The sequence below is a fragment of the Aphelocoma coerulescens genome, chromosome 1, assembly GCF_041296385.1.
Source record: "Aphelocoma coerulescens isolate FSJ_1873_10779 chromosome 1, UR_Acoe_1.0, whole genome shotgun sequence".
Taxonomy (NCBI): Eukaryota; Metazoa; Chordata; class Aves; order Passeriformes; family Corvidae; genus Aphelocoma; species Aphelocoma coerulescens.
Genome location: NC_091013.1, coordinates 115,629,806 through 115,656,948, shown reverse-complemented (window position 1 = coordinate 115,656,948; position 27,143 = coordinate 115,629,806). Strand labels below are relative to the sequence as shown.

General features: G+C 40.0%; 1 protein-coding gene across 7 annotated transcripts in view; it reads right to left on the bottom strand.

Annotated features, from left to right (window-relative positions):
• POU2F1 (POU class 2 homeobox 1) overlaps positions 1-27,143 on the bottom strand; it is a 103,068-nt gene that overhangs the window by 28,578 nt on the left and 47,347 nt on the right. For 2 of the 7 annotated variants that reach the window (XM_069025209.1, XM_069025219.1), the window contains exons 2-7: positions 13,602-13,667; positions 10,362-10,433; positions 6,888-6,988; positions 3,969-4,022; positions 2,216-2,335; positions 367-546 (exon numbers count right to left, since the gene is read on the bottom strand). In XM_069025209.1, the coding sequence (XP_068881310.1) occupies positions 367-546; positions 2,216-2,335; positions 3,969-4,022; positions 6,888-6,988; positions 10,362-10,433; positions 13,602-13,667 (593 nt within the window). The remainder of the gene's footprint in view (positions 1-366; positions 547-2,215; positions 2,336-3,968; positions 4,023-6,887; positions 6,989-10,361; positions 10,434-13,601; positions 13,668-27,143) is intronic. The other 5 variants (XM_069025234.1, XM_069025243.1, XM_069025226.1 and 2 more) reach the window with 4 other exon arrangements.

Here is a 27,143-nt window from a genome sequence, read left to right as displayed (position 1 = left end):
TCCTTTGTGATACACAGGCATCACTTCCCATCCACACAGGTCTCAACAAATGCAATTTCTATGGGCATCTTTCCATACCCCTTTATTTCCTTTCTCACGCTAACTACAAGGAGGAAAATTCAGAATACACAGCATCTACTCATTCTGGTACAAACTCAGAAGCTCAGTGGAACTGAGGAGCAGCTGGCACACACTCCTTGCTAAGACTATCAAACTTCAACCTCATCATCCAAAGATGCACGAGGAAAGACTAACAATACTCGAGGACTCTAGAAACTCACTGAGCGAGGAACAACAAATCTTATTTGAATGGTGCAATCAGTCAAACCTCTTTTGTTTTCCACCCTCTCAAGCCTCAAGGCTCACCTGTGCAATCTGTATTGGCTGAGATAGAGGGATCTGCGTCATCGGCGTCGCAGCAGAGGCCGAGATGGTGGCACCAGCAGCGCTGTGCTGCTGACTGGCTGAGTGCTGCACTGCAGCCGCCAGCAACTGGGCCTGCGCCTGTTGGAGCAATAACTGTTGCTGGGCTGGCGTCAACGTGAGCTATAAACAATTAGAAAACACAGCCATTAATAATGGGAAGAGCCACTTCAGCTACAAAGTCATTAGATAGCTCAGTACTATTATATTAACCAGGCAATCCTAGGACTATGCCACTAAGTGGCCAAGGGCTCTGGCCTTAAGGAAGGACAGCTGGCTACTCAACACAGTGTGGGAAGGAACCAGCCTACCACAGGCCTGACACAAACCAAACTGCACAACCGCCAACATCTGCACTTACTGGAACCTACAGAACCTAACTCTGCTCCTAAGTTTTCTTCGCAACTCTACCAGGAGTTTCAGGCAAAAAGCAATTAAGTAGCAAGCAAAAGAAAAGAATCAGTATTGCCAGGATTTGAAAGGAAATTTACACCCAGCAGAACAGCAAGTGATTAGCCAGATGAATGTGAAGCAGGAATACTGGCTGTGGCTACTGAACAAACTGATAACACCCCAGCTGCTTCACATTAGCATGAATCCCTGCCATATTCCATCATTTCCATTATGCCCTAAGATATAAGTGAAGAACATGAGCTCCATTTGTTTCTCTCCAAGTCTCCCCATCTGCTTTTTTTTTTTTTTAATAGAATAGAGTTGGCAACTTTACATCCCTTCCCTTTCCCAAACACGCATTATCTCTGTGGAACAGGTGGCAGCAGTCTCTCCTTTACATGTAAATGAATCTTGATGCCCATATTTACTACAACCCATATCTGCACAGGCCTGAAATTTTGAATGTTTCACTACAGCAGACAATCATGAATTAAAACCAGTATTTTTTGAGAATGCAAAAAATAATGACACATGCCAGGTTTAAACAACACATCGAAACAGTCTCACTTTTAAAACTTTCAGTGCTTAACTGAAAACTAAATAGGGTATTTATTTACATACTAACATAAGAGAAGATTTAACAATTGAGCCTGAGATTAAGAAGTCATTTCATGCAAGTGTAGGGATGATCTAACCTAGCACTTCAAATCATAAATACATTGTTGGAGCAACTGCCCTAAGCTTATTAACACACAAACTCTTATATTACAAAGCTGATTACATGGAAGCAAATTCTTTAACTAGCCAATTCACAAAACTTGCTCTTTTTTTGCAATGACTGAAAGCCTTACAACAATTCAGAAACACTAGAAAGTCTAAAACAACAATTATGTCATATTTACTCCCAAAGCTCTGCAAAACCCCTCAAAACTGGTAGGTTAAAACAAAAGGGTTGAACAGGCTTAAGAAAAGTACTAATAGAGTTACTTAAAAAGAAATATGTTTGAGTAGAGGAAAAAATTAACAATTCCCATAATTTTTGTTCTTCACCCAGCTGTAAGATTTAGTCTTGTTCTCCCATGCCTTATTTTAATCTTGAAAAAAAATTTAAATTCCTCTTCATGACATCAATGACTGTCTCATTTGCACACACAACAGGTTTTAACTTCTTTGCAGATCAAAAAGGGATACTGAGAACAGAGAAAAAGAATTCTTCGTTGTCATTATTGTTTGGATGCAAATACTTTTTGACAAACCCCAAATATGATAGTCTGCTTAATATTTTAGGAAAATATTTTCTTTCACCACCTCCACTGAAGTTTCTCCCTACGTTAAAGGAAATTGCAGTGCCCCTCAGTGACAGCTGAGTGGGACTGCAGCATCCCTGGGTAACTCTTACCCCGGTGATCTGTCCTCCGGCCAGCATGAGCTGGGTCTGGGGTATGGCCGCCTGCACTGAAGGCTGCTGGGAAGGCTGGCTTGGCTGCTGAGAGTCCCCAGATTCTTCATTAGATTTAGACTAGTCAAAAAAAAATACAACTCTTTATAGTGTAAAACAGATGTTAATGTATAACACTGCTATCTCAACACTGCACAATAAAAATCTTTCATCTGCATACAAAAAGCCCTTGGGTTTATTTTAAGAGTGTGTTTAAGCAACGGCTCTGTGTGCCCACCATCTCAGCTACGACTGCTCAAACACGTCTGTAGGTAATGCAGCTTAAACAAAACAAAGAGACTCTCTGGTCTCCTCTAAGTCTCTGACATTATTTTCAGGTCTCATTTCATTTTACGCCATGCAACTGAAGCTGACGCTACCTTTCACCATAAAGAAAGAGAAGGTTGTTAAAATTATTCATTGCCTAAAATCCTGAACAATGGAACGAGGGAAAGGAGCTTGTGTTTCCATTTTCTCTATCTCCATCCTGCACCTCTAAGTCATCATACTGTTGGCTTATACAGAACCTTTCTGAAAAATCCTCATGGGTTTCTCTACTTACAGCAAAACATATAATATATCCAGTGCTTTTATATACTCGAAGCATTTATTTAATTGAATATCACTTTATTTTAAAAGATTCAAGTTTATTTTATTTTTGTGGTTTGGTTGTTTGCTTTTTAAACAGAAGAAATCGTGAAGACATGAAGGAGGAAATGCAAGTGCATGAAGAGGGGGAGAGTTTTATGATAATTAAAACTGGTTATGCAGAACATTACAATTCTGCATAGATTTGCATATTTTCCACCACCTGTTTTGGGGACTGCAGAGGGGGCTAATTAACATAAAGGCTCTGATTAATTCTGCCAGTCATTGAGCGATAATTACAGCGCAGGACTGTAAACATTCTGCACTGGAGATACAGCCTGTTTGCCAACATCTCTCTCAGGGATGGAAGTTTACCATGGCAACCAAGGCAATTTTCTGCCTCCTTCCTCTTAGAAAGGAAGGTCACTATACCTCCTCTTCTTTCCAAATTGTTATTATGTATAAGTGGGACCACATTCTATTGCATTTCATGTAATGCACTACCTACGTTCTTTAATAACAAGCAATACTGAAACCAGTTTTCATTAAAACTGCATCCCTTGCCCCTTAATATAGTACAGAGAGGAAGTAGAATGTTAACGGATAAACTGAAGTGCTCAGCATCATAGAAAAGTTTGAAAGCTCTGTTGTCTCATGTACATTACTAAACAACAATTTCTCTGACTTACTTTGAAATCACTGTGTGTTATTTCAACAAGCAGTCTAAACTAGCCACATTATGCAGTTAATGCTACACTATATTCCTATATTCAATTACTAGAAGTAAGGACAAATTGCAAAGTAATCCTTGCTGTGTGTTTAAAGCAAGTAATAAACAGAAGAATGTGAAATATTCCTGGAGTTTTAAGGTTTTCATGATACTACACCAGACTAAAATTCAACATTAAGTTATGATCACTCCATGTTTTAAACAACTCCAGAGTCTGAATGCTTACAAATCCTGAACCTGATTTACAGCTGTAACACTGTTATTTCTTCGTACCTATCACTTGCAAAACCAGTCAGACTGAAAAAACAGAGTAAATATATCACAGGTTAAGAACTATCTCTACTGAGTTTGTTTGGGATGAGAGAAGGATGAGCAGCAGAAGGTAACTCTCTTTACCTGTACATTTAAGGACTGAGCAGCAGCCTGTAAACTTGTTCCAGCGAGCTGGACCTACAACAGTGCAAAAATGGAAATGAAATAATGTAGAATCCACAGAAAACTAACAATGTAAAAAAACCAATCTCCCCACCCACATCCCAACAAAAACTCCCAAGCACAAATGCATGCCCCTCTAACACCTGAATTCGTGGAATAGGGGTTGTACTCCAGGCTGAAACAGACCTGGTAAGACTCTTCCATGATGTTGTTTATCTACCTCTTACTGAAGGTATCCCTGCCTAAGGATCTAGATATTATCATGGATGGAGTTGAAACAAACCATATTGGGGTGGACAGGCCAACTAGTCCTACTCCTGCTGGAAAAATCCAGACTTCAGGGCAGGGCATTAAGCTCTACTCATCATCATCACCCTACTCACATTTCAGAATGGGTCTTACCCCAACACTGCACTCACCAGCTTTCTTATTTGAGCAAGCACGTGCACAGCATAGAACCCAGAGCATAACCACTCTCCCTCAAATTAACCCATTCAAGTATTTGCAGCCCTCAGCCACTGAAAAGGAGATCTCAACACAGAGGACCGGAGACACTTCACAAAGGCTGTATCGATTCAGGTATACTTAAAACTGGAATGCAATGTTTGTGATTAACAGGCCCAAAGAAGGTCTTGTGGGGGAGCAGCAAGGAAATACGGATGCTTCATAAAGGGAGACTTTTGGAGTGCTTTTTTATGTCTAAGAAGTATTTCCTCTGTACAAAAAATGCTATATTTTCATTTACTGAAACCCATTTTAATCAGTCTCGCCTTGTTTCTACAAGCACCCCTAGTTATAAAGAAGGAATGCTCTGTAATTAATTACCAACACTTTCAAAGGTCAGAATAACAGCCTGTAGAGAATTCCATCTCTGGCCATGTTTGAAAACCACTGCTCCTTTGAAAACCAGGTGACAGGTAAGGATACAATAAAGCAAAGCAAAATGAAGCACTCTTGACTCTAGAAAAAGATGTTCCCACCTAAAGAGTCCACATATTTTCAAGCACAGGAAAAATTGCAGTACATGAAATTAATAACTGAATATTTTCAACAGGCAACCTTGGAAGAGTCACCTTGGAAATATTTCCTACTGCTTTAGGTGAAGGTACTAGACATACTAAGCATGATCTACATCTAAGCAAACACTCCCAGAAAAGCCCCTCCTCATCAGAAGCAAAATACAGTTTGACACAGTTGATGTAATCTGTGCTTTTAACATGGATTAAGAGCAGAGAATAAACTAAATAACACCACCCTGCCATCCAAATGATACACTCAAAATAATACTTTAAAATTACACAAACAGCACATAAAAGACTACAAATGTAAATTGCTTAGGTACAGCCAGCATATTCCTGAAAATCTCTGTGAATGCAATTTGGACATCCCTTTCACCACACAACCAACATTTCCAAATTAGAAATCAAGCTGTACCTGAATGCTGTCTACAGCCTAGTATTTTGCATTAGTCTAGAGCAAAGCACTGTGTGTTAAGGTTGAATAACACCCCCCTAACAGCAGCCTCACTAGCAGAGGACAGTTTGACAATAGATTCCCACACACCTGCAGGCAAATAAAGAATACCCGAGATTTTCTTTTGAACCAGATTCAAAAAATGAATCACACTTTATCAAACATGAAGTTATAAAGATCCTGACAACTGTTTAAATAAATACATTTCCAAAGCAGGATAAAGCACTGTGCTAAACCCAATTACTGTCCTGGGTCAATCTATATAACAAAACGAAGACTAAAACAAGCACAGAGAATTCTGCAGAACAGCTGTATCTGTCTCCATGTTAAACACACACTGGCAACCCATGAAAACTAGTCAGCTTCTCTCCACATAAAGGCAGCCTACAACAGCCTATTGGTTCAGCAAATTCAAACAGTGGCACTCCCTAGGTCCTATATAAACCAATCTGCTAGGAAAATTGCAATTATGTGACAAGACATGTGGAATGTTCCATACAATAAAACGGCAGTTCAGAGCTCTTAAAAGAGGGCATAAAAGCTTCAGTACTTCAATTATACCACAATAACTGCGCAACCTCAGACCTCAAACATTCAAGGTCATCCAATTAGGTACAGTATTTTAAAGTTTAAACTTGGTGCAGAGGAAGGGAAAGAAATTAGGACATTTGTTTTCATACATCAAGTGCGAACAGATAAAAAAACTACAAAAAAATGCCCCTTATACTTCTCTTCACCTAGGGATGCCCCATTTTGCTTCAGCCTGCATCTGAAGTTCAGCTTTGATTCCCTAAACACAGCAGCAGCAGAACAGAGGGGTAGTATTAGAAGTCTGAATATCATCTGACAAACAGGTCACTGAAATAACTTTTTCGTAAAAAAAGAAAACCTCACAAAACATATATGCTTAGTAAGTACAATCAACTTTCTTTCCAGCTAATGTGTAAGAGTGAAGTGTTTTTAACTAGAGAGTGACAGTTTTGGAACCTTGGCAGCTGTTGGACCAATACAATCCTTTCCTAAAAAATTTAAATTTTGTCTTGCCTTTCAACGTGGTATCTCTATTAAGGTTAAAACAACAACAACAAAATAAACTAACAACAAAAAAACCTACTCCAAAACAGACCACAAAAATCAGGCATTCTCAAGTTCCCAAAAAGGTGATTTGTAGTTCTCCCAAGGAGGTCTCACCCTATCTTGACACATTCTGCAGCCTAATGCAATCAAGTGAGTGCCACAATCAGGATTTTTTTCCCATCCACGCTCTCTAACCAGGTGGTGTACCCATATTTATGTTCTAATAAATGACTCTCCATCAATCACAGAAAGAGAGAACATGGAACACACCAGGGTATCTGTATTCACAGCTGCCTGAGTCTCCCCTGTTTGAAATGGGTCTTCTCTTACCTGATGAAGGTGCCCAAGGAAGGCCTGGGCCTGAGCTGTAGAGATTGCTCCTCCGACAGGCACAGGCTGCTTTTGAAAGTCCAGGCCATTTGTTTGCGTGCCTGGAGAAAGAGAGATATTGAAAACTATTAATTATTACTTTTAGTAAGTGGAATAAGAATTAATACTCCAAGTTTCCTACTATTCTCTCAACATTATATAGTAAAAAAAAACACCTGAGAGTTACAAGAATTGAATATTTTTAGTGAAAGTGGGGATGCAGTGTCCAGGCTTCATAATAGAGCATTTGTCAGCTGAACAAAACCAATGTCCCATTTTCTTTAGCTTCCATCATCTACTCTTTTAAATACCTGAAGATACTGAAAAGATCTGTAGACGTGGCACATAGGGACATGGTTTAATGGGGCACTTGGCAGCATTAACAGTTGGACTTGACAATCTTAAAGGTCTTTTCCAACCTAAATGATTCTATGACCTGTGTTTCTATCTACACTACTATGGCATCACTCTCTACATGGTTTGAGAACCAAATGGGAGCTTGCTGCTATGATGAAACTGTGTTTCCATTCTCCATGCACCCTCTATCCAGCAGCTGAAGACTATCTTCAAGTTCAGAAAGTGCCAACAGCAAGGTTCATATAAGTCACCTTTCCTTTAAAGACAGGTAAAATAATACTTGATGAAAATAGAAGCCCCATGTATAGACAGCAGTTATGGGCCACAGGTTTACTCCTTCCAGAATGACACCTCTACATTTCCATTAAAATTTGTTCAGAGGTCTCATTAGATAAGATAACTGCCTGGGCTTGCTTCTGCTTTCACTACCTCTCATATAACTAAAAACTACTTTTTTTTTCCTACATTTTTGCAGTCTTTTCCTAAACTCCTAAACTCTAAACCCCTAAACTGTCCCAAAATAATCTGGGTGTGAGAAGAAAAAGGAAAAGAAAAAAATAAGTGTTTTTTTGTTTTGTTACTACCCACAGTGGTTAACAACAGGAAGGGATACTCTGAGTGTGTTGGGCTGCAGGGAAATTTCGGGAACAGATGATGCAATCTTTCAAATTGTGTGACTGAAATGAAGCAAAACCAGCTTTAGACTTGCGTGTTTACTCGTCATGACAATCAGATTTTGTTCAGGGCCTATGGGCAGGTGTGCACAGTAACTCCTACTTCAAAATTCCTTCAATTATCTACATTCTTTGCCATAAAAACCTAGGTTATCTACTGAGCAAAAGAGTCACAGTTGTTAAACAACAGGTGGCTGCTATTCCTTGGAAACATCTGCAAAAGCAAGCAGGCATAAAATGTGATTAGTAAAATAGACTCTCCAATATCTTACACTGCTCTTTTTGACCTATGAACAGCTTACACAGGTAACATTTCCTAGGATTGAGCCACTGTTCAATTAAATACAGATACAATGTCAAGTTTCCTACCAGCCGTGTAAGGTGGCCCTTTGATGCATCTTTGATGGAGGTTCTGTGGGGGAAGACTTGGTCAACTCCAAAGTTTTCAATTCTATGCTTTGGGTCAAGTTTTACAAACTTGAAAGACATACATGCAGCCAAAGATCCACGGACGTGTTAAAAATATTCCCATTTTAAACTACATCAAATTATTTTGCTTAATGAGTCTAAAATTCCTATTTAAAGTGAATGTAAGGACTCTGACTGGTCTGAATTGATCTTGAAGGAATCCAACTCGGTTGCCTTTCTCCAAAGAATGGTATATAATAAGGTCTGCTGGAAAGAAGCAGAAGAATCTCATCTATCTTCATTCTTTCCAGTAAACTTCAGAATTCTCTCCATGTAGAAATCCAAAGGGAATGGAAAAGTGGTTGGGTAAATATATAAAAGTAATTCCTGACAAATAGCTACCATAATTCAAAGGAAACAATCTACCACCTCCTCATCTAAGCAAAGGTTTTGAATTAGTTTTCAATGGTCAGGGAGTGAAAAAAATACAGATAAGAAAACCTACTGTAAGGCAATACTCCTCATTCCGACAGGAAACTTGTGGGGGTTAAAACAAATTATCTGTTTCTGAGAGGACCAGCTGGAGGTCTCACCTTAGGTAAACAGGTGAAGCTGTTCTAGTTAACTATCTTCCAAAAAGAACCTCAAAAAATGATACCATATTAAAAGAGCACTACTGTGCATGTGCGTAGAAGAAATGCTCCAGCTGGCAGTTCTGCTGACCCTTAATACAGAAATCTGAAACAAGTTTTGAAGCCTCCTAGTTTTGAACAAAGCAAGTTCCAAGACTGAACTTAAAACCTCCACAACAAACAACTGAGATAGGCACTGAAAAAAACCAACATTTTCTTTAAATTCTCGAAAGACACCAGCTCCCTCTCCCCACACCTCCCAAAACCAAACTCAGGGCGAAAAAATCCACATCACACTTGTTCACTCTCTGTTCTACTACTTGCATCTTAAACTTTCTTTGGTGTTTGGAAGCCCAATGCCCCTTCCCCTCTGGATGCAGCCTTCATTTTGGAAGGAATGCTATCCTGGGTTGCTTGCATTTATCACAGGATGCCTATGTCTTCTGAAGAACAGCAAGGAAAATTGAGTCCAGAATATGAGAGGCCTTGCTTTTAGGGTGTTCAGAAGGATGTGATACCACTCCCACTGAATCAAAGAAACCTGATAAGGAGCTGGAAAATGGAGCTGTCAGAAGCAGAATGTCAGCACATTGTGAGGACATGAAAGGACTAGAATGCCACTTTTGCTCAAGGTAAGAGTTAAATACAAAACCCTGTGATGATTAACAGCCATGGCAGATGCAATCACAAGTACTGTCAATTTAACAATCCCAAGTATTCATGTATTTTCCATCTTCATCCCAACTTCCACAACTGCCAGAGCTCACCAACACCAGAAACAGCCCAAAAAGAGTGGGAACTCTCCATCTCCCATCTCTCCCTGTCTTCTGGCTTTCCAACTCCATTGATCCTGTCCTGCCCCTTCTGGTAGTTCATAAGTAGCTTGTTTTGTTTTGGCGCTCAGCCCCCAGCAAGCTGTAGGATGAAACTTCATCCTTACAGTCGAGGTCCAGTGTAACCCAAGCTTGTTTAAATTCTGACATAAATTCAGCCATGTGCTGAGCTACTTCATGGGAGTTAGTCTGGATGAAGACCAATACAATGCTACTCCAGGGAAAGGAACAGAACACTATGTACTGAACATGGATTATTTTATGCCATCTTGGAATTGTACCTGCAGAGGGTAAATGCATGACGAAGCAGAACAGGGAAGGTAAAATTGCACCTGCGGTCAGGAGAACAACTTACTCCCAAAATTCAATCATAACCATCAGACTTCTGCCTGAGTTTGCAAAAAGCATTAGAAAGGAAGAGGAGTGAGGAACCCCAGGCCTGGGGAGACATGGAGTAAGGTGCAAGAAAGAACTCAGAAAGGGAAGGCAGCCAAGGAGAAGGAAAATTTCAAAACTAGCTGGATTGGGTACCTGCACTGTGCTCTCGGAGACATCTCTCAGCATCACCAATGTATTTTCCCAGGTCGCTCCCTCTTTCCCTCTCTGTTGAAAGAGAGAGAGAGATATCCCCAATACTCAGAAATTGTTGTTTCCCTGTCCACATTTCCTAATAACAAGTTTAGCATTGATATTTGCCCAGTTTTAGCAGTTGAAGAATATTTCATGGTCTCTCTCCTATAGACTTCTTTCTTACAGAAACCAGAAAATCAATCTTTGGAAATGAAGCAATGCAAACAAGAATCTTTAGAATCCTCCCAAATAGTACATTTGCAAAAACTATTATTTTGGTGCTATGTCAACACATGTCATAGTTGTACAGTTTCCATAGTCTTTATAACCTTGGCTTTCAGAGTTCTGCATTCACACAGCTCTCACAAGAGAAGATGCATTAAACAAACATAAAGGTTGAGATGTTTTGGAACATTTTATGCTGCCTATAAAAAGGAGATCAAAAGGGCTATCCATTTCCTGTAAGACATTCTTCTTACTTCTCCTTTCTCCAGCAGATACTATGTAGACTGTCTACCCACAACTGAAGGCTGGAAAAGACTTCTGTAACTGCAATACTGACAACCAGTTGGTCAATCCATGTTCTTAAGAAAACAGCCATCCAACAGCTCCTGTACTTGTATGTTTTGGTTGTTGTTTTTAACTGGTCTGAAATATGGGTTGGTTTTTTAGATGCTTAAAAGGCAAGTCCAGTTACCACAAAAAATTTAAAGTCGTAACATATTTCAGGCATTGTAATATATTTAGGGGACTTTATGATGTTCCCTAAATAGTGAGAGCTCAAAATACAAAACCCTAGTTTGTTAACTTCCATGAAACTTAGCTGAGAGCTCAGAGAATTACTGATGTTGTCATCTTTAACCAGTGGTAACTATTGTTTTCTTCCTGAGAACAGCAGGTCAGCCAAATGTAAATTCAAGCTGCAAAGTAATTTCTCTTAACATTTTCAAGTCGCATTACCTCACTACAGTTTAAAACAGGAATGACCCAAACAAACATCCACTGAGGTTTAAAAGATAGACTATTAGTGTATACACAGCAGACTCAAGTGATTTACAAATGTCACTGGAAAGTACACAGTTAGAGAAAGTTACAAAAATAAGAACTCTTGAGTGTTTATAAAAATGATCATCACGCATTATCGGGGGAGCACAGGCACTGACAGAAAATCAATGGCACTTCCAGTTCCTCAGCATCTGAGCTGAAAGCTGACTTCTTTTCACTCAAGTATGCACTGAGCCCAGAACCATAATCTAAGTACCCCAATCAGAAGCCTAAAATTACATTCTGTGAGTATTCCTTTCAGAGACTAACATCTGCCAAGTTGACTAATACAACTGATGCTTGAGCTCCCAAAGAACATCACAAATGCCATCAATCACTACCTCCAGTGGTTTAGGAGCACTGCATTTAAAAAAAAAGCAATGACTTTGAACAGAGAGTCCTCAAAAATTCTAGATTACTTTAGTTCATGTAATTTAAAAATCAGGATACAAAACTAGAAGGAAAGACTGGAAACATTTAAACTAAAGAAGCAATATTCCAGAAGTTCCAAACACCAGTCAGAACCAAACTTTTGTAGTAACTAACTTTAATATTAGAGTATAAAAATACAGTCCTTGTATCCCCTTTTAATGTGAAAGGACCTACATGCAGCTTTACAAAGCTTTACATTTTATGCCATGACCCCCACCTTCACAATGATGAAATATTTGCTTGAGAGAGCCGAGTTCTGCTGAAGCAGATGCAATGCTCCTGTGATAATTGACTGGCTACCTTTGAATAAAACAAATCCTCCTCCTTACCAGCTCAGTTAAGGTGAAACTGCTAAAGTTGCACTGAGAGAATTGTGTTGGGAATGCACTCTGGAGAAAGCACATGCAAGGAACCGGGGAGGAAATCTGTATTTTCTCAGAAGTTTACACACATCCTCTAGCTACAAGGAGTCCACAGGGATATTTAAAACTATTGTTCCCTTGATGCTGTTTATGATCATGAAATATTTACCACCTGTAAGTTTTTGAAATAATATTTTATATAATCTTAAACCATTAAATACATAATAAAACACTTTTGTGCAAAAAAAAAAAAAAAAAAGATACCTTTCCTATTAAAAATACAATGACAATTATAAAACCTAAGATGCCAGGAACAAAACACACATTAATAAGCAGGCAGAATTCCTTTTCACTGACCCCATGCATTGGCAGAAAAAACTCCAGCCCCTCGGATTAAAGAAAATTAAATTGTGTTAATTTGATCACAACTCCAGAGTTTAAAATAAAACTCTTATTATTGAACCATGAAGAAGAAAACTAGTTTTCCTCATACAAGGTAACTACACTTCTCTCAAAGCAACAAGCTCCTTCTCATCAGAATTTTCTCTTCCCAAACGCTATTCTGAGCTGAGAGAAGATCCTGAGGTAGGTTAAACTACTTACTTCCCATTCAGAACTGTCATTTCTCTTGCTTTCAGAATGAACATTATATCACCTCTAGAAAGGAATTAAAGCATGAGATAGCACGATTAACTTACAGTGGCACAACAAGCTTCTTCAATGGCTTAGGATTTAGTCACATCTTAAGGACATGCCAAAAAGCACACTGGCTCTGACACAAAATCTGTTCTTCCCCACCAGATTTCAAGGTTCTGTTCTAAGGCACAAAGAAATTACAGAAAAGCTGGCTAACATTTTTTGAAATTTTGGGATATTATGCTTTCTCCATTTAACTTGTTCTTGAGAACTGTTGTGACAGCTTGAATGAAATCTAAAATGGAAACAAGATCAGGCAGTGGCCCACATCTGCCAGGGAAAATTTCAACCCAAAAATAAATGATGAAGTTAGAAGTGCCGAAGGTATGCTCTGCCAGGAAAAAATGAGACTATTTATGGAGAGCTAGTGCCACCAGAGCTTCAGTAGTATCAGAAACTAAATTACAGATAGAAAAAGTGGGTAAGGGAAGTTTTATATAAAAAGTGTGGGTGGTGCTCCAGTAAAGTAGGTGTGAATAATGCCCTGCATACAGCAGGGTTAATGACAAAAGTATTTCCAAATCTCTAAAAACAGTGGGTGTAGGTTTTTGTTTGGTTGGTTTTGTGGTTTTTTTTTAAATCCCACTAAATGAGTAAAGATATTTTGCTTTTAATATCCATTCAACTGCACCAGAAAATATCTGTGCACCAATAGATCATTTCTTACCTGTGTTCCCGTCCCCACTCTCCATCGATGGTTTACTGGTTTCTGACGGATTGTTCATTCTTGAGTCTGAAAGAAAACAGAAAGAAAGATAAAACAATACAGCAAAAAATCCCCAAATCTATTCACAGCTTTTTGTTCAAGGGAAGTACAGAACATCAGAAATTTGCTACGTACTTTACCCTAATTCAGATTATAACACAAAAAAAACCCCAACCAAAACCAGAACACAATACTGAATCTTCCAGATAAATATTATTTCAAATTTTTCTATGACATTATTCCCATATGTGAAAACGTGGTATTAAGGGAATAAAAGACAGCATGCTGGAGGGCAGTGATAGGTAGGAACTTAATTTTCAATACAATGAAAGTCACAGAAAAAAAAAAAGGAGGGGGAAGGAAGGAACAATGACTACATCAAGATTCAAAAACATTAACTCTGACCATCATGGCCTACATTATTCTTGTGTTTGTTCCCCCTGCCCCACCCCAACAAAAGAAAGGAAATTCAGCCATTATAATTAAATGGATGCCATTTTTCTAATACTGCATTTCTATTTTACCGGAATGTCACTGACATTAGGTCATTTTATATTTCCTATATATTCATGCAAAACCATACAAATATCAAATAATTCCTCTTCTTTCTTCCTCTGGATGAATATATTGAAAAGTCTGTTCCTGGTTTCAAAGCCTGTCAGCTGAATACAGTGCAATGCAGAGGGCCTCTCCAGATGGCAGACACAATATAGTTTCCTTATATAGGAATCTATACAGATGTTCTATGTACAGCATCAGCTTTCCAGCTTATTACCTCCTCATGCCTTGCCACCGACCCCAGTGTGCCACATTATCACAAACCAAAATTACAAAAAGAATCTCAAGACAGAACAGCTCATAAACTGAAGTGTAAGCAAATCCTTAAGCACACTCTTCCATTCCCATAATGAGCTGAAAGCAAGTTCCATGAGCTTAAAATGAACCCTTTACTCCAGGATATTCTCTTGCTAGGTGCTTGAAAGGTTACCTCTGCCATGTACTTTCATCAAAGCAGTGATTTCCAAAATACCAATAGGCTGAAGAAGAATACAGGAGAGCAGCATTAACTGTGCTGCATCTTTAGCACAGACAGTTCCAAGAATGCCCAGACACCTCCGTGCTTGGCAGTCCATGAAAGCTGGAAATGAGAAGATGGACTATTGCCATGTACCATCACCTGCTACTACCAGTGCCCAGGAAGGACAGAGACCTGTTGGAGTGAGCTCAGAGGCCATCAAGATGATCAGAGGGCTGGAGCACCCCTGCCATGGGGAAAGGCTGAGAGAGTTGGGGTTGTAGAGCCTGGAGAAGGCTCCATGAAGACTTTACAGCAGCCCCCCAGTACCTAAAGAAGCCTGCAAGAGAGCCGAAGAGGGAATTTTTAGAAGGGCATGTAGTGATAGGACAGGGGAGCATGGCTTTAAACTGAAAGAGGGCAAGTTTGGACTGGATATTAGAAAGAAATTCTTTACTGGGAGGGTGGTGAGATACTGGCACAGGGTACCCAGAGACATGGTGGATGCTCCATCCTGGAAGTTTTTAAGGTCAGTTTGGATGGGGTTCTGAGCAACCTGATCTAGTGCAAGGTGTCCCTGCCCATGGCAGGGGGGTTGGAGGGTTGAAACTGGATCATCTTTATGATCCCTTCCAAACCAAACCATTCTGTGATTCTGTGATCAATATTTTTAAAACTAATATAATTTTCCACATAAACAACTGTGGCAGTTGAACCTAATAGAGCCGTGAAAATCCAGAGGATTGTAACAACCACAAAACTTCCCCTGACAAGTTAACACAACCTCTCCAGAGCCTCAACTCTTCTCAAAGTTCCTATGCCTCTTCTTAAATCTTTCAAATGTTCAGCCACGTGTAAAAGAGATCTGGACTATCAATGTTACCCTTGGTATAAAGACAGACGTGTGTTAAACTGCTTTTTAAAAGGGAGAGTGAATGAGGAGAAACTTTGCAGCTGAGAACTGCTGGCCCACACCTCAGCAAAAGGCTGCAAGTTTTGCCCTGTTTTTCACAACCTCTGCTTAGCACATTCAAGCTACAAATCTTGAAAAACGGGGCTCTGCTAAGGTTGCAGGTATAGAACCTATTGCATCCAGGCTCCTTGTTTTATCATTTTACGTGTTTGGATAGCATGATTCACACTCTGGAAACAGAACATGGGTTCCACTGACTATACAGAAATGTCTGCTCTTGACTTGGTCCTCTGCTGACAAATCTGTGTTTCTATCTGGACACTGCATATACCTTAAATTGAGTTTATTGTTGTGGCAACAGCACATTTATTTAGAGGGATTATAGGCAACATGCATTTGATAAACAGCATTAGTTCACTCCTTTACACACAGATAGCTACTGAAATCTAACTTTAGAGAACACCGAATGGGAGTCTTTGCTTTGGACACAAACATGCAGAGTCCTCATCCAACAGGAAAATGAGTCAAGAGTGCTTGCTTACAAGTCAAATACATCTGGTTGTGGAAACCAGGCTAACTCATGAGGCTATTGGACACAGGATGTAATTTTTAAGCTCAGAGCAGAAGAATAGCTTGAACTCAAGACACATCTGACCATAAAAGGGAAGAGCAGGGGTTGGGAAGGCTGTCTCTCAGAAACATGGAATCCAGTCGCTGAACTACTTCAGAAAATTCTTGCTAGAAAAACAACAGAGGGTTGCTAGTTTGTTGCAGAGATTGAAGTCTTAGAGGCAAGGTTCAGGATCGTAATGATAGAACAAGCAAAGCAAACCAAACCTGGAGAGGGGGACACAGCTGTCCTGTGCACAGAACTCAAGCAAGGTAGTGACTGTTCCATCCTATGAGGAGGCTCACACAAGAAGCCTTCCTGCATGATGAGCAAGTTTGCTCAGTCGCACAAAGTTGTAATTGTACAGACCTCTTTCCATAAAGCAAGCCAGGACACGTTTTTCTGTCAGGCTATGCTGCAAAATAAATCCTTCCAGAAAAGGTTTTCTAGTACTAGACATACACAAAATTTACTTAACTACCAAAAGCTTGTCTAAATGAAGAATATTTTATTGTAAAGATCCATCCTTAACAAAGACCTCAAACATTGCTTTTACAAAAAAGCAGCAAGTTGGAAGAAGAAACATCTTTCTGGTAGCGCTCAGGTTCAAGCGAAGGATAGCATCCATTATTTCACCAGCTGACTATTTCTTGTTCAATCTGTGGGCCTTCTGCATGTAAAGCATCAAGAACAATGCCGCTATTTCCATTGCAAATGGTATGACATACATCTGAAGCACAAAACTGCTACCAGCAAAACAGGCTCATATCCGCGGGATACTCAACCTACCGATTCATTCATTCTGTGTCGAATAAAAAGGCTACTTGGTTTATACATGCTCATACAATTTCTGCTTTAAACTTAAAAGAATAAACAAATGAAGTGGGCTAGAAAAACCCAAACCTTAATGCCTTCACCTTTTCTTCTTCCTTTAGATCTTACTTGGGTTTTAAATAAAGGCCCTGGGCTACAGCTTCTGCCAACATTATCTAAAAACAAACTCCCCAGAAGGAAGGATCGAAAGCAGCAGGTGCATGATTGAAATCAAACTCTTAGGAGTGAATACATTCCACACTGCTACTCTGCTAGCAGGGTTGAGGTGTCGCCAGGCAGTGCTGTGCCAGCCTTTCCCACACCCTCAGGAACATTTCCAAAGGCATTCAGGATAAAGAAGCAGTGGACACCTGACCAACCTGAAGCGTAACAAGAACTGTACACAGCTGGTAAAGCAAAGAAAATCTTAGCATGGTATATACCATTAACTGTTTCCTTTCACCCTTTAAAGTGGAACTGCCTAATACTCCATTTGCAACTGCAAAAATAATTCATTTATGTGCATGGAAAAAACAACGTTTAATGTGAGGGAAAACATGCCAAGAATTATTTAGAAATTAATTTTCAAAAACCACATCATATTCAGAAACAGACATACTCAAACATCTGCTTTAAAATTTACCATCCAAAAATATATTCTTTTACTTAGAGATTTAAGTTCTTACATGAACTTATATGATGGAATGGAAAGTATAATAAATACAAATATATATATATATATATATATATACACACACATACACACACACACATTGAGCTTCAGGGGAAAAGCCTTGAAAATAAATAAAAACTACTGTAAAATTGATATGATCCATTACTATAAATAACTTTAAAAGACACGAAGAAGAAATTATGGCATGTCTGTTCTGCAGTCCTGATGGAATCTCAGCGCAGGAAATATATTATCCCAGTAACCTTAAGCACAGCTTGCAACGGTATCAATGGCAACCGCTGTGCACTCCCCCTTATTTTCTATTACACACGAAGAACCTTGCTATATTAAAAATACACAGACATAACATACATTCTGTTGTGGAATGGCTCAGTACAGTTACTAAATTCTTTCAACACTTAGGCTCCCTCTCATTCATTTTAATGCTTTAAAATTCATAACACACAGATATGCAAGTCAAGTCCAGTGTTTGTTAGAAGCCAAATGCTTCTCAGACTGAAACCCTAAAAGCAAAAGGTCTGTATTAGCATCACCCAAGTCTGTGCAGAGGAAACGAATTCTCCTGGAGCGAGGGAAAAGAGGAAAACAAACAAACCAAAGCATGTATTTCCCTGGTACAGATCTAGCTATCCATCTATCAGGCAGCTACTTGCTGCCGATTCACTGGTGAGCTTCAGCCCCACAAATACCTTCTGCATATGTGATTAAGCCACTATGCATAGTCAATCTCACAGCCTCGGTGTCGGTAAGAAAGAGCTGAGCTGGTACCCACCTAGAACGTAGTCGCTGCAGTCCAGCATTGCTGTGGTATCCTCTACAGGTTCAGATAGTCCAAGGAACGGGAGAATGGCAATTTCTATCAAATCTACACTACTGCTCTGACCGAACACGAAAGGGAGTGGGGAGGTGGGGGGAGAAATACAACTTCAGTTACACCATAGCAATCTTCAACTGAACAGGGAAACTTCAGTTGCTGTGTGGAGTTTTAGTCTCTCCTACTAGCTGTGTCTGACATTGTCAAGGCGACTGAAGCGTGAAAAGTTCCCCTTTTTGTAATAAAATAGAAACAAAGATTGCAGCTGGCAGTTTCCATAATGAAGCTTAATCAGTATGCGCCTGATTAGGGCCTTATGCAAATCTCCTCTCGTTAGCACAGCAGCCAGCACTTTGAAGTCCATGAACAATTCATTTGCAGAGTACACTGAAAGCGCTCCCTGCATAATTTAAATCACGGTATAAATATTTATCAGCTCATTTGCATATTAATTGGCAGTGCATGAAGGGAAAAATTATCTCCCGAGTGCCAGCATAATAATTAGGGAACAAAATGAATTTTCTTCCAATAGCTTGGCTTCTCAGCCCTAACTCAAGCACAGTACCACAGGGGAGCAGGGAGGGGAAGAGACAGAGTTCTGTTCAAATGCCACTGAAATGACACGTACAAATTAGAAACAACTCTACAGACTTAAGCACCTTTAATCTTATTCCTGCTGGCAACAATAACTTCAGTAATAAAGGGGATTTGGAAAAAGCTTTCTACACAATCCAAATAATCCCACGAAAACAATTAGCAAGGTAGAAGCCGAACACAAAACTGTCAAACCGGTGCTTGCACATCTGCGTGGAGTTTTCCACATCTGAACACGCACTGTCACAGGAAGGTCCCGGGCAGGGAAGAGAGTCCTACCAGGGCAAGGAAGCGGCACGACTCCCTTTAAACGGCTAAAGAGCTTGGTGATTCATTATCGGGTAATCCCTTTGCCACGGCCAACTTAACAGCAGTGGATATGTCAAGTATTGTGTAACATTTGACACCCATTAATCTATCCCGGGTGAAATCAAAATAGATTTAGTCTTTTGCTTTCCAATGACTTCCAAGAAAAAACAAAAATCTATTACTAATCCCTTCAAACATGTACACAATATGGCTAAAGAAAGCTTATTGCAGAGCGATGGTTTTTGAAAGGGGCACGTCACACCCACGTTGCATCTTTGAACCACTCAGTGGTAACCAGAACGCGCTTGCTGCTGTGACCACAAAGTATGCTGGAGCACTGCAGAACTCCGAAGAGGCTTTGGTCTCTGGAGAAATCAAACTTCTTTTCCAAAAGTGGTCCAAAGAAGTAGGTGGACTAACTATGAGGCTGTATTAAACCATTTCAAATAGTTTGTTTGCCACTCAAACATTTGTGTCCTAAACAGCAAGAACATTTATATAAAAATGCAAGTGTGATGTGGACATCTCAAAATTTATTATTCCATATTCTGATCGGGATAAGGTAATATGATGATAGAGATGATTACAGGGTAGAGCCACCCACTTCCAGGTGCTAATGTGAATTTAAAGAGTAAGTTGTTTTTCTCCTTTTTTTCCTTTAAAAATACCCTAGCTGTACTTTTCTTCTCCTCATTTCTGAAGTGAATTCAAGCACCGCCTCTCCAAACAAGAGGGAGTGAGAGAAAAGGGACTTCTCAATCATCCAGTACTGACTGGAATTTATTTCCACGCTTGACCTCTTCTTCTGTTCAGGTTCATATCTCTACTTAACACAAGATGTTCCCAGCTATATATTTAACATGAGTGATCTACACTTGAAAAAGATTGCAAGAAGAGAAGGAGAAGGTGCTCCCTACTACAGGGAAACAACTGCGTGCGCTGAATAGGTTTCCCTAATACCTTGTTTCCAACTTGGTTTTCTACTCATTCACATGTCCCACTGAGACCTCTGAGGCACATCTTCATAGTTCACAGACCTGCAGTAAACTTCACTCCTGCACGTGCGCTTTTGGAGTGCACTGGGAGATAATCCATTTGCTTTGTTGGAAGATCCTGGACACAAATGGTGTAACAAACCAAGTACTTCACAAAGCACGTGGCTGAGCTGAGGCAGCAGCAGAGCAGGACAGCAGTGTTCTCCTCAAACCAGAGCGTGTTGGGCTGGTGGAACACAGGTGCAGCACCAAGAGCGCAGGAAGTGACTGTTAGAATCAGGCACGTGTGGCCATGGATGATCTGCCTCACCAACATCAACCCCACACAAATCTTCACTGGAGCTGCAACATCCACTAGTAGCCTAACTGAAATAAAAACTTCTGTGTTGACCTGTCAAACCAACAACTGGCCAAAAAAAGAAGACAAATAAACAAAAAACTACCCCAAACCAACCAGCCAACCAAACACCACAAAAAAATCCATACCAAACTGTTCTTTCAGTGACCACTTCATTCTTTGACGATTTTATTATCTTACCTTTTATCTAAGTTTATGGAATCATAGAATGGATTGGAAGGAACCTTAATGATCATGCAGCTCCAACCCGCCTGCCCTGGGCAGGGATACCTTTCACTAGAGCAGGTTGCTCAAAGCCCCACCCAGCCGGCCATGAACACTTCCAGGGATGGGGCATCCACTTTTTGTTTTGCTTTGGTTTTTTTGTGTTTGTTTGTTTAAATTTGCCATTGACAGCCTTTTAATCTCTGCTATGGTTCCCACCCAGGTCAAACAGCAATGCCAACAGAGGGGACACGTCCCAGGCCAGAGCCCACAAACTGCACTTACCTGTCAGGCACTGTGCCTGCAGATCATATTCCCGTAGGGGTCATGTCAAGGGTCTGTGAAGCCCCTACCCCGTGACTGCAAGATCACACTCGTGGCACATCACAGCCTGCAGAGCAGAGCCCCATACAGTATCCAGTGGTCACACACTGTCTGCAGGTCTCACGTGCAGAGGCCACAGCACAGCCGCGGACTGTGCCGGCTCTGTGGCTGAAGGTCGCATGGAGCAGGGCCTGCACGTGGAGCCTGCTGGTCACATCCCAGCTCTGAAGGTCACTCCAGCCGAGGGGAAGTGTCACAGCCTGAGAAGGAGACCTCGCACATGGTGTCTGCCAGCTGTGTGGGTGCAGGGGACACTCCCATGCCACTGGTGACACTCCATTCTGCCACAACTGTAGGGGTGCTCCAAAGGCTGCCTGGCCCTGCCACGGCCTTCCTGTCACTTGAGGCTGCAGAGGATGGAGAAACCCAGGAAGAAGTAGAGCCCAACCAAGAGGTGAGAGAGGGTCCTGATGTGTCCAGGGCTGCTCCGCACCCCTGCTGCCCCTATAGTGTGCATAGTAGAAGGCATCCAACTTCTTTATTTTTGGCAAGAAAACGTCCTGCTGTTTCATTTATGCCCCACTACTGCAACTATTTCCTTACCTGGAAGGCTTCTGAAGGAGGCCTGAAGGCACAAGAAGGAAAATATTTGGGGAGGAATGGTGCATTATCAACCTGCTCCAAAACCAGTGGTGGAATATATTAATGTTCTCTTTAGGTTCTGCCACAACACTGCCCATTCTTTTCTTTATGGCATCTTATGTCAGAAGTTACTTAACACCCTGAACCAAAGACATACTTCTGGTACTCATGTTTGGGCTTTGTGCCCAAAGTTACATTTTTCCTCCAAAGACACCACTAAGAAGAGAAAGTGGTGTGCCTTGTGATAAGTAAAAAGCTCTCCACATCCCATGCAACTACAGATATCTCAAAAAATGTGTCTCTCCTCTTCACCCAATTCTACAGTTTTTACACTAATGATTTTTCCCCCCATAATCCTATTCAAACTCTTCCTTAAAACCAAAGGAACTAACACAGAGCCAGGTATGACAAAGGTAGATTTTCTTCAGCCAAACACATTGGAACCTGCAGATTAACATTTCAGGAGACTTTCTACCCCATTTCCTTCTTTTTTTCACTTTCTATGTATCTTCCATACCTTCCCATTTCAAATGGATGTTTTCCTTTTGCAGTTTGTCCCATGAATGTGTCACTTTCCTTATACCTGATTCCTTAATAACTCAGTTTTTGGAAAGGAAACATCATTTTTACCCGCAGACTATGCAACTCTTGGGTTTTTTATTTGGATGTGTTTCCATATATTAGTAAAATGTCATTTACTACATGCCCTCCGTGACAGGTAAGAAATTTCTGCCCCTATCCAGCTCAGTGACAAGCATCACCTTTGGAAACTTCAGGGCCACACTTTCTGATGAGATTACCCGATAAGCCAATCTACCATTTCCCTTTTAAACAGTGTACTTGGAGTGGAGTGCAAAGGAATACATACAAATGGAATACAAAATACAGGGAAAGGAAATACAGTGTTAACTGCAACATTAGCATGCTGCCTTCATTTGCGTTTGACTGCCTAGGACATTTTATCTTGAAGGCACTACATTTTAACTCAAGACACTTCCAAGTCTCCATCCCACAGGCCAAATGAAACCTAACAAATATTTCAACAAACAGAACTCCAATGTGCTATTTTAAAAAAATAGTAAAAATCACATACTTCAACAAAATAAACTGTTACTAAAGTTGGCACAATCTTCTTACAGTAATTACAGACAGACAGCAGCCTGTTCATAGCTACGGCTGCAAACTAAGCTCTAATTTTAGTCACCACCTTTGACTTTGGCTAACAGAATTGATTTTATCTGAAAATTGGTAAGTTTGCTCTGAAAGCCAAAGAGTAGTTGTCTGGAAAAGTCAAATAAAATTGGCCTGCTTTAGAATTACCAGTCATTAGGCAATTGCTATGAATTGGAATTTTAGTCTACATCTAATTTTACTTCTCACAAACTCAAATCATAACTATCCTTTAAAACTTCCAACCACACAAAATGCCTTTCAACATTCCTTTGTGCACATTTTTGAAGGAAATTAAGCATGTGGACAGCTAAGCAGGAATGCTAATTTATCTTAGCAGTGCAGGACAGTGGATACTCATAAACACCTGATACATTAATATAAAAGGGTTTGTTTGTTTTATGCCTCAACTTATTTTTGTCCACAGAAGGCAGAAACTACCATGGATTAAGTCTTTTTTTTCATAGAAAGAAAACTGTGTTTGTGACAAATTTACAATACCACCACACAAGGAGGGAAGAAAAAAGAGGAGCAGTGATACAACAAGAGAAAATAAACACTATTATTCAAAAACTAGAGAATTATAACTTTCACAAGCAAGCTGAGCATTATTTGAAACTCACAGCTAATTCTGTCATTCTGGTGCAACATCCAAACACTTTTGTCCTACCCTTACTGCCTAAAAGCCATGGCACATTAGAAAGCATCCATATTACATCTACATAAAAGTTTTTCTTTCATCCTGTTGAATGTTTTCTTTTCAATAGCAAAGGATACAGATCCAGTGCAGTCAACCCTTGTTGACAATAACAAATGTTATTGTCATAACGTTTACTTAGAAATGATGGAATATTTTGAAGAGCAGCAAACATTAGGTCTTTTCATGTGAATTAAGCTCTTGTGTTCCATTCTTATTATGTTTTCACGGTTTTCATGTCTATTTCATAATGGCTTGAGACCTTTTCTCTTTTGTGTTGTTTTGGGTGTTTTTTGTTTATTTACATGCATCGTAAGTGCTGACTCCAAGAACTTAATTCAAAAACCAACCCGAAGTGTCACACCTTTGAAAACCAATTTGTGTTGTTTAACTAGCATGTTCCACCTGCCACAGAGCTGTTGCACATTAGCACATTTTATTGTCTGCAGGGCATTCACGTCCTTCCAATTTAACTTGAAGTTAGCATAGAAAATGAACAAATCATGCTGATTCCACCACACGTGAGGTATGATTCAACACCGTTACATATTCATTGTTCTAGTAAACTTGTACATGAAAAGTACTATGCAAACTTAAGCAGGATTTTTTTAAAAAACACACACAAGTTTCTTAAAATGTGAATACTGTATGGGAAACACCTGTTTTGAATTTTTGCCCACTTATGTGGGTCTCGCTCTCCTTTTTAAAATTTGTCAGATCTAAAATACTTCACACTGACAAGTACTGAACATCTTGGGTAGATGTATATTGTCTATTAGTAAACACCTCTGGTATTTTACTGCTTTGACAGGATTTGCATGTCTCACATTGCTTTTCAAAAAAGGACTGCAGGACAAAATAATTCTGAAAAGAAGACTGATGTGAAATTACATGAACAAAACACAAGGGAGGGCTGGAGAACAAGATCAGTAAAACTTCAACATTTATCAGAATTAGAAAAAATGGGACAATTTAAGGATGCAGGTCTATGTTATAGTGGCACTGAGGAAAATAAAAAAAGACCGTATTATCTCCCCCTCCTTCCCAACTCCCCTTTCCTTTAAAAAAAACAAACAAAACCCAAAACCAACCTCATGAAAAGCGTGCAAATGTTTATAGATGCTGCAGCTTGGGGCAGCTGGAGAACCTGGAGCACCATCAGGCATCAGCCCCCATAAGGAATGGGGGGACCCCCAACTTCCCCTGGCAGGGAACACCAGCCAATCCTCCTGAACCTAAACTGGGGTAATTTGTTCCCACAAATGACATTTATGGGAACATGTCTTCCACACATGCAAGGGCTACTGAAATTGTGCACACATTTGAATGGGAAAGGTAAATGCAGTTCATGCTACCAGAACACCAAGCAATGAAGGTGGCATAAATACTTCTAGTTTCAAATTGTTGTTGCAATACACACTAAAAACACCAAACAGTTCAGAAAAACAAATATTATCTAATATGCAAATCACAACACAATTGACTTGCCAACATATGAAGGGTACTTATGCCAAGCTCAAATATTGAACAGAAATGTTTGTTTTAGCAGCTGTATGAACTATTACACTCCAGAAGCATCACTGTATGTGCATTCCAAAAGCACTAATTTTACCTCCCTGTGTCCACTCACATAACAGGACAGGCCCTCAAAGCTTAAAAACATTATTTTCAAACTCATTATTACAAACCTGTAAATCAAAACATAATGCCTTATGCAAAACATGCAGTTTCCCTGTTCTCCACTTTGCCAAAGTAGCAATTACTAGTCTAGCCTGATGAACAGGGGCTCCATAAAGAAGAGACTAATTCAGTGTATGACTTAACCACACAGCACTGCTCAAATCCCAGAGCCTCCACACCACTTGTCATTAACTACACTACAGGTCACTCTCAAAATACATAAATCAAAGTCACGGGTTTAAGCTTACAATGAGTCCTGCTAGAGCCAACTCGATTCAAGATCAACAGCCCAGATAGTATTTAGCTCTAGTTAGTTAATTAGAGTGTTTGACAAACAAATTAATGGCAAAAAGCACATGCAAAATCTCTGCAGTTCATCATATGAATTGAAGTTGCATGGCTGTTGTGCTCACGCTTTGCAGGAACTGCTTTTGCTCTCTCTCCCTTAATAACTATCTCAAATCCGAGGAAGGATATTGCTTTAATGCCCTCAGCACACTGATCCAGACACTATTAACACCTGTAGGAACCACAAGACATGTCATGAGAATGCTTCTTTCTGAAGCTTAAATTATTTGATCTCCAAAGAGGAAAAGGCCAAATTCCAGACAAGCTGCTTTGTATGTTACAAATTGAACAAAAAATTGCCAGATGCAAGATCTGAAGAAAGAAACAGAGTTATTCACACTGCAGACACTGATTCCATCCATCAGCACACATATCCAAGTATCTATCATTTTGGCTGCTCAGAGCTAACGTAAGACTGTATTTGCTATCAGCCAGGGGAAAAAAAAAATGCTCAGTGCTTGGGCACCTGGGTCTTTAATTTACAATAATTTAGGAACAGCAGAAAGTGAAAACCACAGTGTAACTACACATATGAAGTACGACCTACATGAGCTTTTCCAGGAAATGTTCACAAGCCCGGTTTTACCCACTTTAGCACCTATGCTGTGCTAAAGCAGAAAAGGCATTGGTCAGCTTTTCCAGGAAATAACCACAAGAAGGGGTTTACTAGAAGCAATGCTGAAAGGCAGGCAGCATGACTGACACCTGTGGCTGTGTTTGCAGAGCATCTGGTGGGAAGACATGCACATTTTATTTGCAGGCTCATGGACACACCACTGAAGACAGGAATGTCTTGTTTATTTCTCCAGCAAATCAGAGAAGAGGTAAACTTTTCCACACTGCCTCACTTTTTGTAACTTGATTGGAACTGTTAGGCTGACAGGTTCAGAATCCTCTCTCAAAAAAAAAAAAAATCATGTTCTACTCAAAAAATTACAGAGTAAAAGAAGCCAACTGAAAAAAGGCCTAACTAAGAATTTTTAGAAGTGATGCCCAGAACACTCAAATTCTTAGTTGCCCATTCCTCAATAAAACACAAGTCTCATATGTGCATATTTCACTGTTTTCACAGAGAAATCAAAAGTTAAAACCAGGACACTCAATTTAGGGCCCTGACAGTACCATGGCCATAGACCATGAATGCCAAGCAGCAAAAGCAGCATTGCTGCCCTGCTGCCTCTTACACAACTGCACAAGAGTTGGTCTGTCTTAAAACTACTCCAACTGCAGGGAGAAATACTAACCCAAATCTGTTTTTTAACCCAAGAGGAGAAATGTTTACCCTGTTGAAGCACAAAGGCAACAAGGACGCAGAAACAAACA